The sequence below is a fragment of the Archocentrus centrarchus genome, chromosome 4 (assembly GCF_007364275.1).
Source record: "Archocentrus centrarchus isolate MPI-CPG fArcCen1 chromosome 4, fArcCen1, whole genome shotgun sequence".
Classification (NCBI taxonomy): domain Eukaryota; kingdom Metazoa; phylum Chordata; class Actinopteri; order Cichliformes; family Cichlidae; genus Archocentrus; species Archocentrus centrarchus.
In genome coordinates, this window is record NC_044349.1 from 33,410,081 (window position 1) to 33,428,031 (window position 17,951).

At 42.3% G+C, this 17,951-nt stretch overlaps 1 protein-coding gene across 1 annotated transcript in view; it reads left to right on the top strand.

The window, feature by feature from the left end:
• niban1a (niban apoptosis regulator 1a) overlaps positions 1–17,951 on the top strand; it is a 173,682-nt gene that overhangs the window by 81,686 nt on the left and 74,045 nt on the right. Inside the window, exons 3-5 of the mRNA XM_030728390.1 lie at positions 2,110–2,238; positions 2,345–2,459; positions 14,647–14,811. Of these exons, the coding sequence (XP_030584250.1) occupies positions 2,110–2,238; positions 2,345–2,459; positions 14,647–14,811 (409 nt within the window). The remainder of the gene's footprint in view (positions 1–2,109; positions 2,239–2,344; positions 2,460–14,646; positions 14,812–17,951) is intronic.

A 17,951-nucleotide genomic window follows, 5' to 3' on the forward strand; every position in this document is an offset into this window, starting at 1 on the left:
CGTGGACCAGCCCGTTTCTGCACCGTACCTGTTCTGTGGGTGGGAACGGCTGTGGACCGGCCCATCCTTGCACCTGTACCTATGCCTCGGGTGAGGTCAGCTATGGCTCACCCTCAACCCCAGCTTCAGGAGACCACTGTGAGCTCTTATAAGCAGCCTGAGTTGTCGGAAACGGCTTTGTACCCTGCAGAGAAGCTCCAGTCGTTGGAGGTCATGGCTACATACCCAGCGCTGCCTCAGCCTGCACCACAGCCTGCACCACAGCCCTCGGCTCCTGCTCACTCAGCTCCTGCTTCCTCTATAGGTCGGTCCCCCTGAGCCTCCCCTGTCCAGCTCTCCCTGTCTCAGCCTCCCTGTGCCAGCTCTCCCTGTCTCAGCCCTCCCCTGTGCCAGCACCACCAGTTACCTTGCAACTTCAGTCAACTGTAGCTCCAGCCCTTGTAGCTCTCCCTCTGTCAGCTCCCCCAGTGCTAGCTCGCCCGGTCCCCACAGTCAGCGCCTCAGCTTTGCTCCCACCAGTGGTTTCACTTTCTTTGATCCCTTGGTTCCTCCAATCAGTTTAGTTTCATCCCGGCCTCCTCATCCTCCTCAGTTTCAGTCTCCTCATCCTCAGTTTAGTCTCCTCAGCCCCTGTCTCCTCGGTCCCAGTGCCCTCTGCTCCTGCTCCCTCTGCAGCTTCGGTCCTAGCTTCCCGCAGTTCAGCCTCCCCGGAGTCACTGTCCCTTGCTTCCCGGAGTCAGCTTTGGTCCCCTTAGCTTTCCCGCAGTCAGCTTGGTCCCCTTAGCTTTCCCGCAGTCAGCTTTGGTCCCCTTAGCTTTCCCGCAGTCAGCTTTGGTCCCCTAAGCTTTCCCGCAGTCAGCTTTGGTCCCCTTAGCTTTCCCGCAGTCAGCTTCGGTCCCCTTAGCTTTCCCGCAGTCAGCTTCGGTCCCCTTAGCTTCCCCGCAGTCAGCTTCGGTCCCCTTAGCTTCCCCGCAGTCAGCTTCACAGTCAGCCTCCCCGCAGTCAGCTTCGTTCCCCTTAGCTTCCCCACAGTCAGCTTCCACACCGTCTCCATTACCTGCACCTAGGTTATTCCCCAAGCAGTCCCAGCTGTTCAATAAAGCACCTGTGTGCCCTGCACCACAGTCCCAGCCTGCGCATCTGGAGCCTCGCCTGGTGGGCCCCGTTCATCCCAAGGGTCCAGCTCAGTCTGAGCCACGTCTGCAGCCCAAGGGTCACGCTCAGTCCGAGCCTCCTGTTTCATCTCGCCGCCGCCGCCGCTGGGAGCGCGGTCGGCCTCCTGTCCTGTCTCGCCGCCGCCGCCGCTGGGATCGCGGCCAGCCCCCTGATCTGTTTCGCTTTCTTGATGTTCCTCAGCCTCTGGGTCTGATTCCTTGGCCCGGACGGCCTCCCAACCTATTTGAACTCTGTGGGCTGGCCCCTTGGCCTGGATGTCCCTCTGAACTTTTTGAACTCTGTGGGCCAGCCCCTTGGCCTGGACAACCCCCTGAACTTTTTGAACTATTTTACTTTTGTTCTGCCCCATTCAGACACCCCGTTTTGGACTGTTTTCCAGCTTTGTGCTGTCGCTTTTTCTTCTGGCCTTGTGTTTTTTGTTTTGTTTTTTGTTCTGCTCCTTGGCCCTCCTGAACTGTTTTGGCCCTTGCCCTGCTTCGTTCATGGTGTTTGGGGTTAGGGACTTTCCCCGGCTTTGTGCTGCCGCTTTTTGTTTTGTTTTGGCCCCTGTGTGACTTTTGTGCTTTGTTTTGTTTCTGTTTGTTTCTCTAATTTGGAACATAACCTGTTCCAGAGAAGATTAGGTTTGCAGCATAAGTTACTATGGCAATCTACCCCAATAAGAAGCAATCCACCTTCATAGTACAGAAAACCCAGGGTTAACCCTGAAGTTACCTGGATAAGACACAATCCTGCTTTGTAGTACAGGCCTCTAGTTGCTTACTTGTATTGTTTTCTATCTAACTCTTGCTTGAGATACAAATTAAAATACTAAAAGACAGGAATAAAATCCTAAAAGCATAATATGGGAACTTGAAACTGAGTTTGTGAATTAAATTTACTTGCAGGATAAGCATCAGTAAATTTTCAGGCATCTGTGCTTGTGTTCACCAGGGGGCTTCAGAGGAGGATGAGGCGCTATATGAGGAAAGTGTCCTTTACTTTGATGACACCAGAAAGTGGCGGGAGCGGTACGTGGTGGTGCGAGCCAACTACTGCCTGGAGTGTCACGACAGCCTGCAGGTGAGCCTGTGAAACTGATGTTGGTAAATTAAATGGTATCAGCATGACAGGCCCTTCTTATTCCTTCTCTCCCCCCTCTATTTTTTCTTGTGTCTTCTTTCATGAGACCTTTGTTGAAGGCGTTCCTGCACACCAAATGCTGCTGCCTACAGGGGGCAAGATTCTGACCACAGAGGAGGAATACATGGCCATTGTGGACAAATGCTTTCCTGATGAAAACAGTGAGTAAAACACCTATTAAAACGGCTTATTTGTCCCAGATTTGAGAAACTGGCATTTTGCTAAAGATGGTTAATCTGTTTTAAATCTCATGGATATTAATTTTGTTTTATTCCAGTAGTACAAGATCCACAATCCACAAACTGAACTCATGCGGTCACATGATGTATACATATCCCATGCATCCTATTTTCACTTGGATTTTTTTCTGGAATTTTCACTACCTTTTTATGCTTATTTCAGCATTTATGTCCATTTGCCTATCTTTGCCTGCCATACTGTGTACCTTTACAAATTGTGATACACCCAGTGACATTTTACTGGTTACATTTTATTTCTGAAGAATTTTATTTTAAAATTTAATGACTGATAATCAGTTAGAAACCTGTCCTGTCATGCACTGTATTTGAATGGAACCCCAGCTAATGGCTTGATGGAACCCTTCTTTGAATGAAAGAAAAATCCACATTGTCACTGAACCAGTGTTAATTTTGACAGCAAATTTTGATTTAGTTTTAGTTATAGTATTTTGATGAAATGTAATTTCGTTTATTCATAATTTAGTCATCTGAATAGTTTTAGTTTTAGTCTAGTTTTAGTCGACGAATTATCATAAGAATATAGTCGACTAAATCTACAGTCGATTTAGTCGACTAAAATATAAAGGGCGTTAAATTTAAATGCTTTTTGTTCAGTTCCCTTGAATTAGTCATTATAAACACTTACACAAAATTAAGCATTTATTAAAAATTATGGAATATTAATAATAATATTAACATTAGTGTTTCACCTGCTTCCCACACACCTGATCATTAACACCACCATAATAGGAGCGTTTTACAGTAGGACACGCTCTGAAAGGTACAGGGCAGTGTTCAGGACTAAGATTAGGAAAGGCTAATCCACTGTGGTGTGGAGATTTTCTCTAAACACAAACGCTAAACTGGGAAAAACACTTTATCCTGCATGACATTAAAATGCTCACCTTTGCATAGAGATCTGGGTGACTGGTTTGCAGATGTCTTTTAAGATTTGTCGTGTTTTTACCCGAGATAGTCGCTCCACATGTTTACACATCGTTTGTTTGTCACAACGTCAAAGGACTTCGCTTTCTCCCTGCTGACATTGTTTACATAACTGAGTTCTATCGGAAGTAAAGACAAATCACAGGCTAGTTTGGTCTTCCCGGGTTTAGAGCAAATTTGTGCAACTGTGCGTTTGATGTTTTCCTAACTTGTCTGCCTTTCACAAAATTAAATAATTCTGACTGGATGTCCTCCCCGCCAAGCATTTTTGTGTCGTTTTCATTTGTTGATGTGTCAATTAATTTCGTCATCGTTTTTATCCTTCTAGGTAGTTTTTATTTAGTTATCTTTTCGTTTTCGGCATGAAAAAAAGGGTCGGTAAAGAAAACTATGATGAAAATATTCCCTTAATGAAATTAACACTGCACTGAACCAAACTGAATTTCTGGTCTGTTTAAAAATTATGGTACAACTAAAAAACTATAACTACCGTATTTTTTGGACCATAAGGCGCACCGCACTATAAGGCGCAATATCAATGAACGGGTCTATTTTCATACGTAAGGCGCACTGGGTTATAAAGTGCATGATAAAACATATGTAGAGCGAAGCAAAAGTATCAGGTAAGTTGAACTTTAGTCAACTCATTCACAATAACTCAGAATATTGCTCAGTTGTAACAAATACAAAAAAATACCCTCACATTTTAAATTCCTCATCTTCAGTGTCTGAGTTGAGCAGTTGGGCGATTCAGCATCAAGCATGCCAGGTTCCCTCTCGTCATTATCCGAGTCAGTCTCGTTACTGTTTTGTTTTGGTTGCGGCACACAGCAACTATTTAATTGTTAATAAAAGGGCAACTTTTGCTGGCAATCTCTCGCCATCTCCAACATCTTAACAGACGCTACAATATATTCTTTATTAATGAGGGTAAGAACAAGTAATTTCTTCATTTTATATATAAGCCCTTCATAAATCCTGTGCACCAGTATATTTACCTATATAAGCAAAGAAAAATATTTTAAAAAAAAAACAACAATGGAAACCTGAAAACTCCACTGTCACCGTGTTTTGTGTACATACGGTGCTCGTACTGCGTCCCATCATACGCTGTGGCATCGCCCGGACCTCTCTTTGGCACCGAGGGGGACAGCACACACACCCCGGGCCTCGAGCGATCCTTTAGCAACTTTTGAGACAGCCAACAGCGAGTTTTGTTACAAAAAAGTTGGCAACAACCCCGGCCACTGATCGCTAGATTCCGCACAAATATCCGGGGCAGCATAAATGAAAATAGGCCAGGAACATGTAGAATAAAATCCATCATCGTTTTCTGCGGTTTACTGCGTACGGTTTCCATTTTTGGAACGATGCTTCAGCTTCTTTTTGAATTTATCTCCTGCGGCTTCGGCTGCTTTCCACACCTGCTGCGCCACACTCACAGCTTGTTCCTGTCTAATATTGTCAGAATCATTTTGTGAATCGATGATGGACTATTTTACAGAATTCAATGAGGCCTTTGAACTGATCTGCCAGACCGGAGGGAAATATCGCTGCAGACCACACAATGGTGCAATGGTGTGGATCCTCAGCCATTGGCGGTCAGACTTCAGCGCTCAACTATTTGAAAACCGTACGCTGGGTGTTACCCCCCTCCCTCCTGTTGTACGCTCTGGAAAATTTCGATATTTATTAAACGTCCCTTATCAAAGTCGCACTAAAACATTTCGACAGATTTTTGAGTGCAGTGTACCACATAAAATTGTTTCAAGGTCAGTAAGCGCAACAAGAATTCATACATAAGGCGCACCAGATTATGAGCCGCACTGCCGATTTTTGAGGAAAATTAAGGATTCTAAGTGCGCTTTATAACCCGAAAAATACGGTAACTAACTAACTAACTAACATACATCACAGGTATCTTCTAACTTGTAATTAGTCAACATGGACTACAGAAAGCCCAAGGAGAGACCTGTCTCAGGAGACAACAATTATGGACAAGCACAATCAAGGTACAGGCTATAAGACCATCTCAATGTAGCTGCACATATTATTTAGAAGTTTAAGGTCCATAGGACGGTAGTCAACCTCCCCAAATGTGGCCACAAGAGGAAAATTGATAACAAAAGGAAGAGACAGTTAATACAAATGGTAACCAAAGGACCCAGAACAACTTCCAAAGAGATCATAGTTTAGCTCCAAGGGCAAGGTACTGCACATCAGTGTCAGATCACACCATCTGTTGCTATTTGATCCAAAGTCGACATTATGGAAGATGACCGAGAAGGACACCACTGTTGAAAGCAAATCATGAAAATTCAAGACTGGTAGGACTGCAACGATTCCTCGAATAACTCAAATAATTCAATTATAAAAAATCCTGGATACAAATTTGTTGCTTTGATGCTTCGTTTAAACTCTGCAGCACTCAGGTGTATAAGCAGAGCATTTCACCCACATTAGCAGCATTAAAGCTCTCCTTCGCTGTGATGGTGGGATGAGTATTGCACTGAATGTGCTCCTGTGTCTCATCACTGCGTCATAGAGTGGGTGGGAGCCATTGTCCATAATGGCCTGCAGCTTAAACAGCATCCTCCTCTCTGACATTGCCATCAGCGAGTCCAGCTCCACCCCTACAACATCACTGGCTGTCAGGAGTCTGTTGGTGTCTGGTGCCCTCAGCCTGCTGCCTCAACATGCAACAGCATGGAGGATAGCACTCACCACCACAGACTCATAGAAGGTCCTGAGCATAGTCCTGAACGTGTTGAAGGACCTCAGGTGCCCTTCCTTTATAGAGCATCAGTGTTCCTAGCCCAGTCCAGTTTATTGTCATTGTGCACTCCCAGATATTTGTAGGCCTCTACAGTGTCAGCACTGACACCCCCAACACAGGGGCCACCGGTGCCTTGTCCCTCCTCAAGTTCACCACCAGCTTCTTTGTCTTTGTCACGTTGAGCTCTAGATGGTTCTGCTAGCACCACGCAACAAAGTCCTTCACCGTCATCCTGTACTCATCCTCATCACCCCTGCTGATACATCCAACTACTGCAGAGTCATCAGAAAACTTCTGAAGATGGCATGTCTTTGAGCAGTAGCTGAAGTCTGTGGTGTAGAGGGTGAAGGGAGAGAGGACAGTTCCCTGTAGGGCTCCGATGTTGCTAACTACCGTGTCAGACACACAGTGCTGCAGGCGTACATACTGTGGTCTACCAGTCAGGTAGTCAACTATCCAGGACACAAGGGAGCACCTACTTACATCACAGTCAACTTATCACCCAGAAGAGCAGGCCGAATGGTGTTGAATGCACTTGAGAAGTCAAAAAACATGACCCTCACAGTGCTGGCTGGCTGGGTTATCCAGGTGAGTGTAGAGTCAGTTTAGCAGGTAGATGATGGCATCCTCAACTCCCAGGTGGGGCTGATAGGCGAACTGGCGGGGGTCCAGAAATGGCTGGGCCACGAGCCGGAGCTGATCCAGGATGAGCCTCTCCATGGCCTTCATTATGTGGGATGTCAGTGCCACTGGCCTGAAGACTTTGACATTACTGGGTCGTGGTGTCTTCAGAATAGGAACAATGCAAGACATCTTCCACATCACAGGGACCCTCTGGAGACTCATGTTGAAGACATGGTGCAGTACTCCACAAAGCTGAGTGGCACAGCCTGCAATGTCAAACCTGTTAAAGAACAGATTTAGCTTGTTGCCCTGTCCACACTGCCCTCCATTCCTCTGTTGTTTTTGGACCTCTTATTCCACTCCATACCTCCCTCAAGTTGTTCTGCTGGAGTTTCTGCTCCAGCTTTCTCCTATAATTGTTCTCAGCCTCCTTAATAGTTGTCTTTAGTTCCCTGTGGATCGTTCTCACCTCCTCCCTGTCTCCAGCTCTAAAGGCCCTCTTCTTGTTTTTAAAGAGAGCTTTATTGGCCTTTGTTACCCACGTCCTGTTGTTTAGGTAGCATTTAAGCTGTATGTGTCCTTAACATTAGCAAAAAGCAGGTCCAGTGTTCTTTCCTCTCTGGTGGGACAGTCCACATACTGACTGAAGTTTTATAGTGTCTTGTCCATAGTGACATGAAGTCACCTGATAGGGTATTAAAGGCAGTCGGGTGTTGAGTTTGGAGACATGCTATGGTCAAATGAATGACGTCACACACTGATGTCGGGTTGGCAGAGCGGGGGAAGTAAACAGCCACAATAAAAACATAGGAGAACTACCATGGTAAGTAATATGGCCGGAGTCCAACAGCCAACAGCTTAATATCTGGGCAGCCTTTATGTTCCTTGATGGTAATGTGACCAGGGTTACACCAGTGATTATTAACTATCACAGTGAGCCCTCCTCGTCTGTGCTTACCGCTCTCTGTGCAGATTTGGTCGGCCCGAATAGTCTGAAAGCCATCAATGGAAATGTCATCCAGAATATCCTGGAGTAGCCATCTCTCTGAAAAGCACATAACACTAGATTCCTGGTACCCCGTCTGACTCCTGACTAAATGTTGTTAGCTTGTCCATCTTGTTAGCCAGCGATCTCACGTTGCCTATGATAAGAGAGGCACGCAGCTTATATCCCGTCTTCTCCATAAGCCTCCATCATTTAGCCTTCGCTGTTCCTGTGCACTGTTTTATCCTCTTCTGCATTCGTCTCCAAAGCTCTTCAGGAATGTTAGTTGTCCTATTCGCCATGCCGGCTGGCCTCAGTGCAATTGGTTGATCCTCGGTGTAAGTGGCCATGTTGCATGTGCAACGGCAGACCAAGAAAGAGAAAGAAGCACCTTCACAGCAAAAAACAAAAAACAAACAAACAAAAAAAAAAAACAGACCAAATCTCACTACTAACATCTTTCAAGAGGGCATAACTTCACTAAGTTGCCTTGTCTAAGTAAATAAATATTACAGAGTTATATACAAGTTAAAAACAAAAGTGAAAAACACAAGTGTGAGCACTGTAACAGGCTCCACACACGGCTCTGCCCATGTGCACACAAAACCAGGATATGTTCTTCAATGGACATATTAAACAAATATGTAGGAGGGCTTTTTTGGACTTGTGCAATATCTCTAAAATTAGAAACCTCTTTTCTCAGAGTGATACTGAACAGCTAATTCATGCATTTATTACATCTGGTATGGACTACCGGAATTCATTACTGTCCAGTAGTGTTGTAGTACTTGAGATCAGTCTTTGTCTCGAGACCGCTTTTTTATTGTCTCGGTCTTGTCATGGACTCGACCGCATTTGTTCTCGGTCTTGTCATGGACTCAGACCTTGTGGACTCGGGATTTTATTTCAACACCAGTCAAGACCACAGCTCTGGAAATATCACTAAATTGCCAGAATACTGTCCAATTTATTTAACATCTTTGCTTTTATTGGATGCAAATCGTACTGATTCAAATCCAACAAAGATTGCCCTCCTCTGCCTCTCAAAGGAGTGAAATCTTTTATTATCCAATTACTTGATTAATTGACAGAGTAATCAATTGAATACTTGATTACTAAAATAATTGATAGTTGCAGCCCTACTTGTATTCAGAAAGCCATAGTCAAACATTAGTTTTCAGCACCAGTAGAGCTATGAGAGGCCTTCAAGAATAAAATAACTACAGTTCCCAGCAGGATGATGTCACTTCCTATTGTTGCATTAAAAACGTGATAGTTTATGCTCACAACATGGTGGCTGATATTCAAATGTAGGAAATGCTTTTAGCAGCTGAGGAATCTGGATTATGTTTTTGTTGTGTATGTTTTTTTATGTGATTTCTGCAAACACAGTGGAAGGAAACGGCACTCTGGGACACATTAAATGCTTGATATATAAATGTAACTTTTCTGGATTATATGCAAAAATTATCATTCTATCGCTCTAATAAGGCCTGATTTAGAGTTCTGCATTGGCTCTTTGTGCATAACTGAAAATCCTCTCTGAACCAAACCTGACATGCACCTTGAGAAATGTAACTACACGTCCAAAAAAACTGATTGCTGCTTTCCAGTTACATCTTAGGCCCCATTACTCAGTTAACAAGTGGGAGCGGCATTTTGTGGTTAGCATTAGCTTACTAATTAGCATTAGTGTTAGCACTGGGGTGAGAAATATTTCTTGCTAGAACCCTGAAGTTACCATGGCCACCACCAATGGTAATGGCAGAGAAGTAAGTAAGTTGTTTCTCTGCCATTAGTACATTGAGCTAGTGGTGGGCAGATTGATCCTAATATCGATAATATGGATGCCAACGTTGTATTGGTATTGATCAATATCAATGTAATGAGATCGATACTTTGGCTTCAGTTTCTCTCCTGTGGCTGCGGGTTCATCAAAAATGCGAGCTGACTGTCTAAGTGTCGCTCCTGTCACAACACAGAGCAGGCACGCTTTGCTCCTCCCCTCCCCGCAGTGTTTTGTTATACTGTCATGTGACGCATAACATATTTCATTTGGGAAAAAAAAAGGACTTTGCTATGAAACATTTAAATCAAATTTAAATTTAAATTTGTAGAATATTAGTGAACCAAGGGACATTTTTTATTCATTTTTTTTAATAATACTTTCTGAACAATCTACCTGGAAAACAGTTTGCATTTGTTCCTGAGTGATGATTTTGTAAACTTCATTTATGAAAAAAAAAAATTCCAGACATCAATGTATGGGGAAAACTGTTTTGTTAATGTTCTATTGTTTCAGAACAATAACTTTTATTTTGATAAAGTATTTTTTACTTTCTACATATAAACTTTGCCCAGTTCTATCCTGGGTTTTAACTAATTAATGATCCAAAGGAAAAAAATCTCAAACCAGTTAAACTTCATGGAAATTCTTCATAATTATTAAAAACTATTGGTATCAGTATCGGTGATAATGGCCCGTGTTTACTTGGCATAGGATCGATACCAAATCTTGAAGTATCGCACACAACTACATTGAGTAGCATACACCAGGAGTGATTGACAGTGCTAAGACCCTCCTCCTCGCTCTGATTGGTTGCTTTTGACTGGGAGTGGTTCAGGGAGGAGGTGGAGGAGCTCCATTTTTTATGTAGATTATTGGTTTCATACTGTCGTGACATGATGACAGTTTTAACAAATATGTAAAAACCAGATTTTTTATAAAAGCTACATCCTGCAGCTTTAATCTGTATAAGGCTTTAGTTCTTACTGTTGATGATTGTTTGCCATTTTTTCAGTTTTACACATTTAGCTATGTGGTTTTGAAAAAGCACCCATTTTTACAAGGATTGTTGGTTTAAAATCAGCACAACTTTATGCATTGTTTATGAAAGGCAGAGAAAAGTTAAGACTATTGTGATGAACTATGAATATGAATTGTTTTACATTCTGTGATAAATGATGGAAGTCACCCAGGAGTATGAAATAAAGATGGTTATATTTATTTGAGCTGTGAGTGTTTAATATCAGGATGATTTTATGGGAATGTGGATCTTTCAGATCAATTTGAGAAGGGATTTTTATCATGTTTCACATTCTATTGGGTCACGTAGTGTCAGGCACTCGGTCTTGGTCTCGTCTCGGTCTCGCCCTCCCTCGGTCTTGGTCTCGACTGGTCTTGGACCCTAAAAGTCTTGGTGTTGTCTCGGTCTCGATACACTCTGGTCTTGGTCTTATCTTGGTCTTGGGTTAGGTGGTCTTGACTACAACACTACTGTCCAGCTGTCCTGAAAGCTCCCTGAAAAGCTGATCCAAAATGTTGCAGCGAGAGGACTGGCAGGGATTAGAATCAAAGCACATATTTCTCCCATTTTGGCTTCACTTCATTGGCAACCTGTTAAATCCAGAATTGAATTTAAGATCCTTCTTCTTATATATGAGGCCTTGAATAATCAAGGCCCATCCTTTAACACCGAACCCACTGTCGGTGACAGAACATACTTCAAATGTCACATCGTTCACAGACTTCTGGTAACAATTACTGTAATAACCCAATTTCTCAGCTTTCAAAAACCATTTGAATTCTTCAAATAGGACAAACGGTTACGAATTGTTCAAAGGTTGTTTGATCTGACATTTCAGCGGTGATACGCTCTGTGTTAAAGAGCTGTTCATGGTAAGTAAGGGCAGGTAACAGGTGTATTGGCAGCGATTCCCCGGTGTTAAAGGCCTCATCAAAGGCTGTAGAGCACTCTGACTGCTGGCTTACTTGTGGTTCCTAGGATAAAGAGTAGAACTTTCTTTCTTTCCACCTACCTATCTACTTGTCCATCTGTCCTGCCCATCCACCTCAAAAGGTTGGTGAGATGAGTGAAAACGACTTTACTATGCCAGGGGACTAATGTGAGGGCAATATCAAATATGTACACATGCAGATCTTTTTCAGCATGTACCGTATTTTTTGGACCATAAGGCGCACTTAAAATGCTTAAATTTTCTCAAAAATCGGCAGTGCACCTTATAATCCGGTGCGCCTTATGTATGAATTCTTGTTGTGCTTACTGACCTTGAATCAATTATATGTGGTACACTGCACTCAAAAATCTGTCAAAATGTTTTAGTGCGACTTGTGTAAGGGGCGCTTCACAAATCTCGACCTTTTCCAGAGCGTACAAAGCGCAGGAGGGGGCGGGGGGGGGGGGGGGGGGGGGGGGTGTTAACACTCAGTATACGCTTTTCAAATAGTTAGAAAATGTCGGTCGGTCTGTGTAATTTGAGCGCTGATGGCCGAGGAATCCACACCACTGCACCATTCTGTGGTCTGCAGTTATATGGCCTCCGGTCTGGCAGATCAGTTCAAAGACCTCATTGAATTCTCTAAAATAGGCCATCATTGATTCACAAAATGACTGTACCTATGATATTAGACAGGAACAAGCTGTGAGTGCGGCACAGCAGGTGTAGAAAGAAGCCAAAGCCACTAGAGATAAACTCAACAAGAAGTGGAAGCATTGTTCCAAACATGGAAACCGTACGCAGTACACTGCAGAAAACAATGATGGATTTTATTCTACATGTTCCGGCCTATTTTTATCTATGCTGGCCCGTACATTTGTGCATAATCTAGCGATCGGCACTGTTGCCAAATTTTGTGCAACAAAACCTGCTGTCGGCTGTCTCAAAAATCGCTAGAAATTGCTAAAGGATGAATCGAGGTCTGGGGGTGAGTGTGCTGTCCCCCTCGGTGCTGAAGAGAGGTCCGGGTAATGCCACAGCATATGAGGGACGCAGTACAAGCGCTGTATGTACACAAAACTTGGTGACAGTGGAGTTTTCAGGTTTTTGGTGTTGAGTCAAAAAGGGATTTCCTTTTTTTTAAATGTTTTTTTTCTTTGCTTATATGGTAAATATACTGGTGCACAGGATTTATGAAGGGCTTATATATAAAATGAAGACATGACTTTTTCTTACCCTCATTAAAAAAGAATATAAATGCAGTGTCTGTTAAGACCTTGAAGAAGATGGCGAGAGATTGGCAGCAAAAGTTGCCCTTTTATTAACAATTAAATAGTTGCTGTGTGACGCAGCCGAAACAAAACAGTAACAATCAGATAATGACAGATAATGACGAGAGGGAACACGGCATTCTCGATGCCGAAATTGCCCAACTGTTCAACTCAGACACTGAAGATGAGGAATTTGATGGATTTGTAGAAGATTAATGATTTAAAATGTGAGTGTATTTTTTTCTGTATTTGTTGCAACTGAACAATAGCCTGAGTTAGTGTGAATGAGTTGACTAAAGTTCGACTTACCTGACGCTTTTGTTTCGCTCCACATACATTTTATCATGTGCCTTATAACCCGGTGCACCTTATGAATGAAAATAGACCAGTTCATTGATATTACGCCTTATAATGCGGTGCGCCTTATGGTCCACAAAATATGGTTAAGCACAGATAAAAGATACAGCACAGCACTATTCTTGTCAGTGGGGCTTAGGAGCTGCTGAGTCAGAGGCCAGTTATCATTGTTTTGCATTCACTGAGAGATTTCTTTTTTTTACAACTTCTTCACTTTCATTTTTATTGTTATTGTTATTTTATTGGTCTCCGGTTTTGAATGAATTTCTTTTACTTGTTTACTGTTTTCCAGTTTTAGAACACCTCTGGGTTGACTTTTTTTTTTTTTAAGTGAGAAACAATCAAACTTAATCTTCACTTTGATTAACATACAAGACTCAAACAGGAAAAGTTAGTTAAATAAAAATATGTGGTTAGGTATTTGTGAACCCAAGTTTATGAGACATTTGATCTGCAATCTTCACGTAGACATTACCTTATGGTACTGGGCTCTCATATAGCTTTGAAACTTCCAAGTATCACAATAAAGTGATCATTAGCCTGGATCCTCCAAGTAATTTTAGAAGATTTCCAGTCTGTGTCATACTATATTCCAATAGAGAACATATGCAATTTAATATTGTCTAAACTTTACATATAGGTGTTCCTGGACATATTTATGTCTATAGTGTCTATGTCTAGAAAGAATGACATTCAGTTATTCAAGTCAAAGAGATCAGCTGTGACCATTTTACCACTGCTCAGTGTCATCTTGTCAGGCTCAGCTTGTGACTTTTACATGATAGCCTGCTAACCTTATGCTGCCATTTTGAGGAAGTTGCCAGATATGGCATACTTCCAGAGCTATTAAAATTGAGCGGTAGCCTTGGAATACAAGGATTATAATATATTGATTGTTTTTGAGTTTAAAAGATTTGATAACATCGGTTTTAGTAAATTTAGGAGAATTCTTATCAGCATTTTTTGCTAAATTTTGTGAAAAACTACAAACGAGCTAAATGAACTTGCATGTATTTCTGAGCATGCATGTAATAAAAGTGATTGTGGCATGAATTCCATTATTCAGTCATGCACACACAACACTCCAGCTTTCCCACAAAGGTAATTTAATCATTTATTTTACACAGAAACTTGTCTGTCTTTACAGCAGGGTTCACCTGGGCTCTCCTCTTCTCTCCCTGCCAGCTACTGGATAAAAACCACAAAGCACATCATCAAAACTCATGTCAGGCAACTGCACTCCCCATCGTCCCCTGATGCTCCTCCCTGAACCCACTGCCCCATCTCTCTCCTGCAGCCGTACTCCAAACCACACCTTGCCACTACAGTGATTTTGTCAGTATTTTCTTTGTGCTAATCTTACAGCTTTAAGCAATGATGTCAGCTACTTGGTTTTTTGTTTTTTTGCTTCAGGTGCAAAAGAGGACTTTGCTCCACCGCTGTCGGGAATGCCAGGACAGTTTCCGGTCTACCTGCATTTGCCCTACAGGAGTGACTCCTACTTCTGCTTCAAACAGCAGGCCAAACAGGCTGCATTCATCTCTATCCTGTCACACTGCATCAGACACCAGAACCTAGGTAAGACACTACAGATGTGGCCAATTTTATTGGTGCCCTTTTACCAAGCATTTGTTGGACAATTGGATTACCAATTATCAATTTTTTTGGCAGTTTTTCCAGTGTCATGGCATAAATACAATGAGGAATAGCTTTTGAAATATAAAACATAATAGACTTCAGTTGTGTAGACCAATACGACAATGCATTTGGGCATTTTAAAAACTAGCTATAAACAACTAGCTATATGAAATGGTTACAAGATGGATATAGTGCTATATTGTTTATTATTCAGTTAAATAAAAAAAAATATATTTGTAGGTAACTGGAAATGGTTAAAATTGTTTAGCTAAATGTGATGTTACCTTGCTGAACATTTAGGTTATAACTATAAAAATCTAACTATAAAAAACTTTACCAATCCAACCTGAACACTCATACATTCAACTGGATAAAATAACTAGTCTAACAATACTGACTTATTTTCCTGATGGATTTTTTATTTTTTTTAGTTTGTTAAATATTATTAAATAAAAATCAAAATAAGTGGCACAAATACAAATATTAAAAAGTAATTTGCCAAACACTTTATTTAAAGTACATAAACGCAACAAACCAACATGTTTCAGAAGCTTAAAAAAAGATTCATTAACACATTGCTTCAGTACTAGCTGTATTCATCCATTTTCTTCCGCTTATTTGGGGTCTGGTCACGGGGGGGCAGCATCATAAGCATAAGCATCATAAGCAGAAAAGCCCAGACCTCTCTCTCCTCGGACACCTCCTCCAGCTCATCCGGGGGGACCCGGAGCCCCTCCTGATTGGCCATGCTCCTCACCTTATCTCTAAGGAAGAGGCTAGCCACCCTTTGGAGGAAGCTCATTTCTGACACTTCTGTGATCTAGTTCTTTCAGTCACTACCTTTTAGGAAAAAATTCCTGTTGACAGTCTTAATAATTGACCAAGAGAAATAATTTGGAGCAATGTGGTCTTAAAAAGCTTCCAAGCTCGAGCAATTACAAGCAGTCACTATAAGGGTTGCATGAATGAACTGCTTACTGGGCTGTTCGTCTAAACCCCCTTTACACAGCCTGTAACCTATTCTACCTAGAAAACATTAACTAAACACATCAGGAAGTTTCTTATCTGATACTAACACATGTTGAGGGGGTTAACTGAATACAAAGTTTGGAATGGGGTTGGAATGAGACCACTGTCTCTTCACTCTAACCTTTCCATTTAAGGTGAACACACATTCAACATTAGTCACAAGAAGGCTACATAATACATCTTAATACTATGCAAGATTAAAAAAATAAAGATTAAAAAATCTGGTTAAACTTTTGGTTAACATAAAAGATTAATACTTATCTAAATTTTCCTATCATTCCCCTATTAAAATTTTATGATTAATTTCATTTGCAAGCAAGCATTCTAATTTGTCTTGTTAATTGATGGAACTTCAGGCCTTGGCTCTCCAGGTGGTTTCCCCAAGGTCATCATATTTGTCATACACTTCAGACATAGTCATCATAGTTGTCTCTTTCAGTTTCTGGCTCTTCCTCAGTTGTCACAATCAGGTATGTTTTTGTCACTGCTGAGTCAGTCCAATGCTGTATCAGTCCCCTAATGCAGGGTATGCAGCAGCAGGAGCCACACACCACCAACACAGTTACTCCCACTGCAACATGGACTGGAATCAACTATATTAAACTACTCCATTTACCAAACCACCGCTCCAGCCATTTGGAGAAGATGTCCTCAATCCCTGAGTTCTCAGTCATTCCACAGCTGTATTATTGGGAGAGAAAATACAACATGCCTTTCCACCAGCAACATGTCCAGTGCCATTTTATTCTGCCAGGCAATAAGTGATGTCTTGCATCCCTAGTAAAGTTAATGAATCGCTGTAGATTCTAATAAATATAATTTCTCCTATCTACATTTTTTATTGATGGTCACTCACCACATAAAAAGTGACTTGAATCCTGCTGCTATCTCGGGGTGGCTGTAGCTCAGCTCACCTAATGATCAGAAGGTCAGCGGTTCGAATCCTGGCTACTCCAGGCTATGCCAATGTATCCTTGGGCAAGATACTTAACCCCAAATTGCTCTCCGACGCAACCGTTGGAGTGTGAATGTGTGTGAATGTTAGGTAATAAAAAACACTTAGCTTAGATAACCATGGAAGTGCTTGTATGAATGGGTGTGAATGGGGTAAATGTAAACATGTCGTGTAAGCGCTTTGAGTGCTCAGAAAGAGTAGAAAAGTGCTATATAAGCACTAGTCCATTTACCATCTGATTTGTCACTTTAAACTTGTTGGGGACTCCTCGTGGAACATCTATAGAATCTAAAGAATACCTTTTGGTTGGAATCCCAGGAAGCTGATCTCTTAGCTCTCCTAATCTGCACTGGTGCTATAACTGTAAAATCTGTGGTCCCACTCAACACATTAAAAGGCATCACTAACTGGACTAGTGCACAAGTGCTACCCCACCCCTCTGGGAGATGGGAGTACAGCTTATAACCCCCACAAAACCACCAAACGTCAGCTCTGGCTGTCTGGCTTATCATCCTTGGACCTTGTTTGGTGGCTGAATTACCTCCTCAGTATACAGTCAAGTTCTCCAGAGTCCCGCTAATGACTTCCATATTTGACTCAGGTGTGTTGAAGCAGAGACACATCTAAAACCTGCAGGACAGGGGATCTCGAGGCCTGGAGTTGAAGAGCCCTGCTATTACAGTGGCCTTGTACAAGGGAACACCAATCTACCTCTACTGAGCCAGTTTGTCTTTCAATAAAGGTGATATTTGTTGCAGGGTATATATTCCAATTACTAGGGTTAAAAATAATTCCTCTTGCTAGGCCACCTCCCCTTAGCTGTCGTCTCTCTTAGACATAGACATATTCTTCAGGGTGTGGCAGAAACCTCAGTAACGTTATTACAATTACCAGAGCTAACAGCCCAAATAATCCCAGGGTCACTACCAGTTCCTCTGGTATGCGCTTCTCATTGAGGGCAAATCGAGACTGGAACAGAGTCCAGCCCCTCTCCAGGAGACTGGTACTAGAGCCCAAGCAATGCATTGAGGTGATCCCGAGTATATCTAGCCGGTATCTCTCAACCTCATGCACTACCTCAGGCTTCTTCTCCACC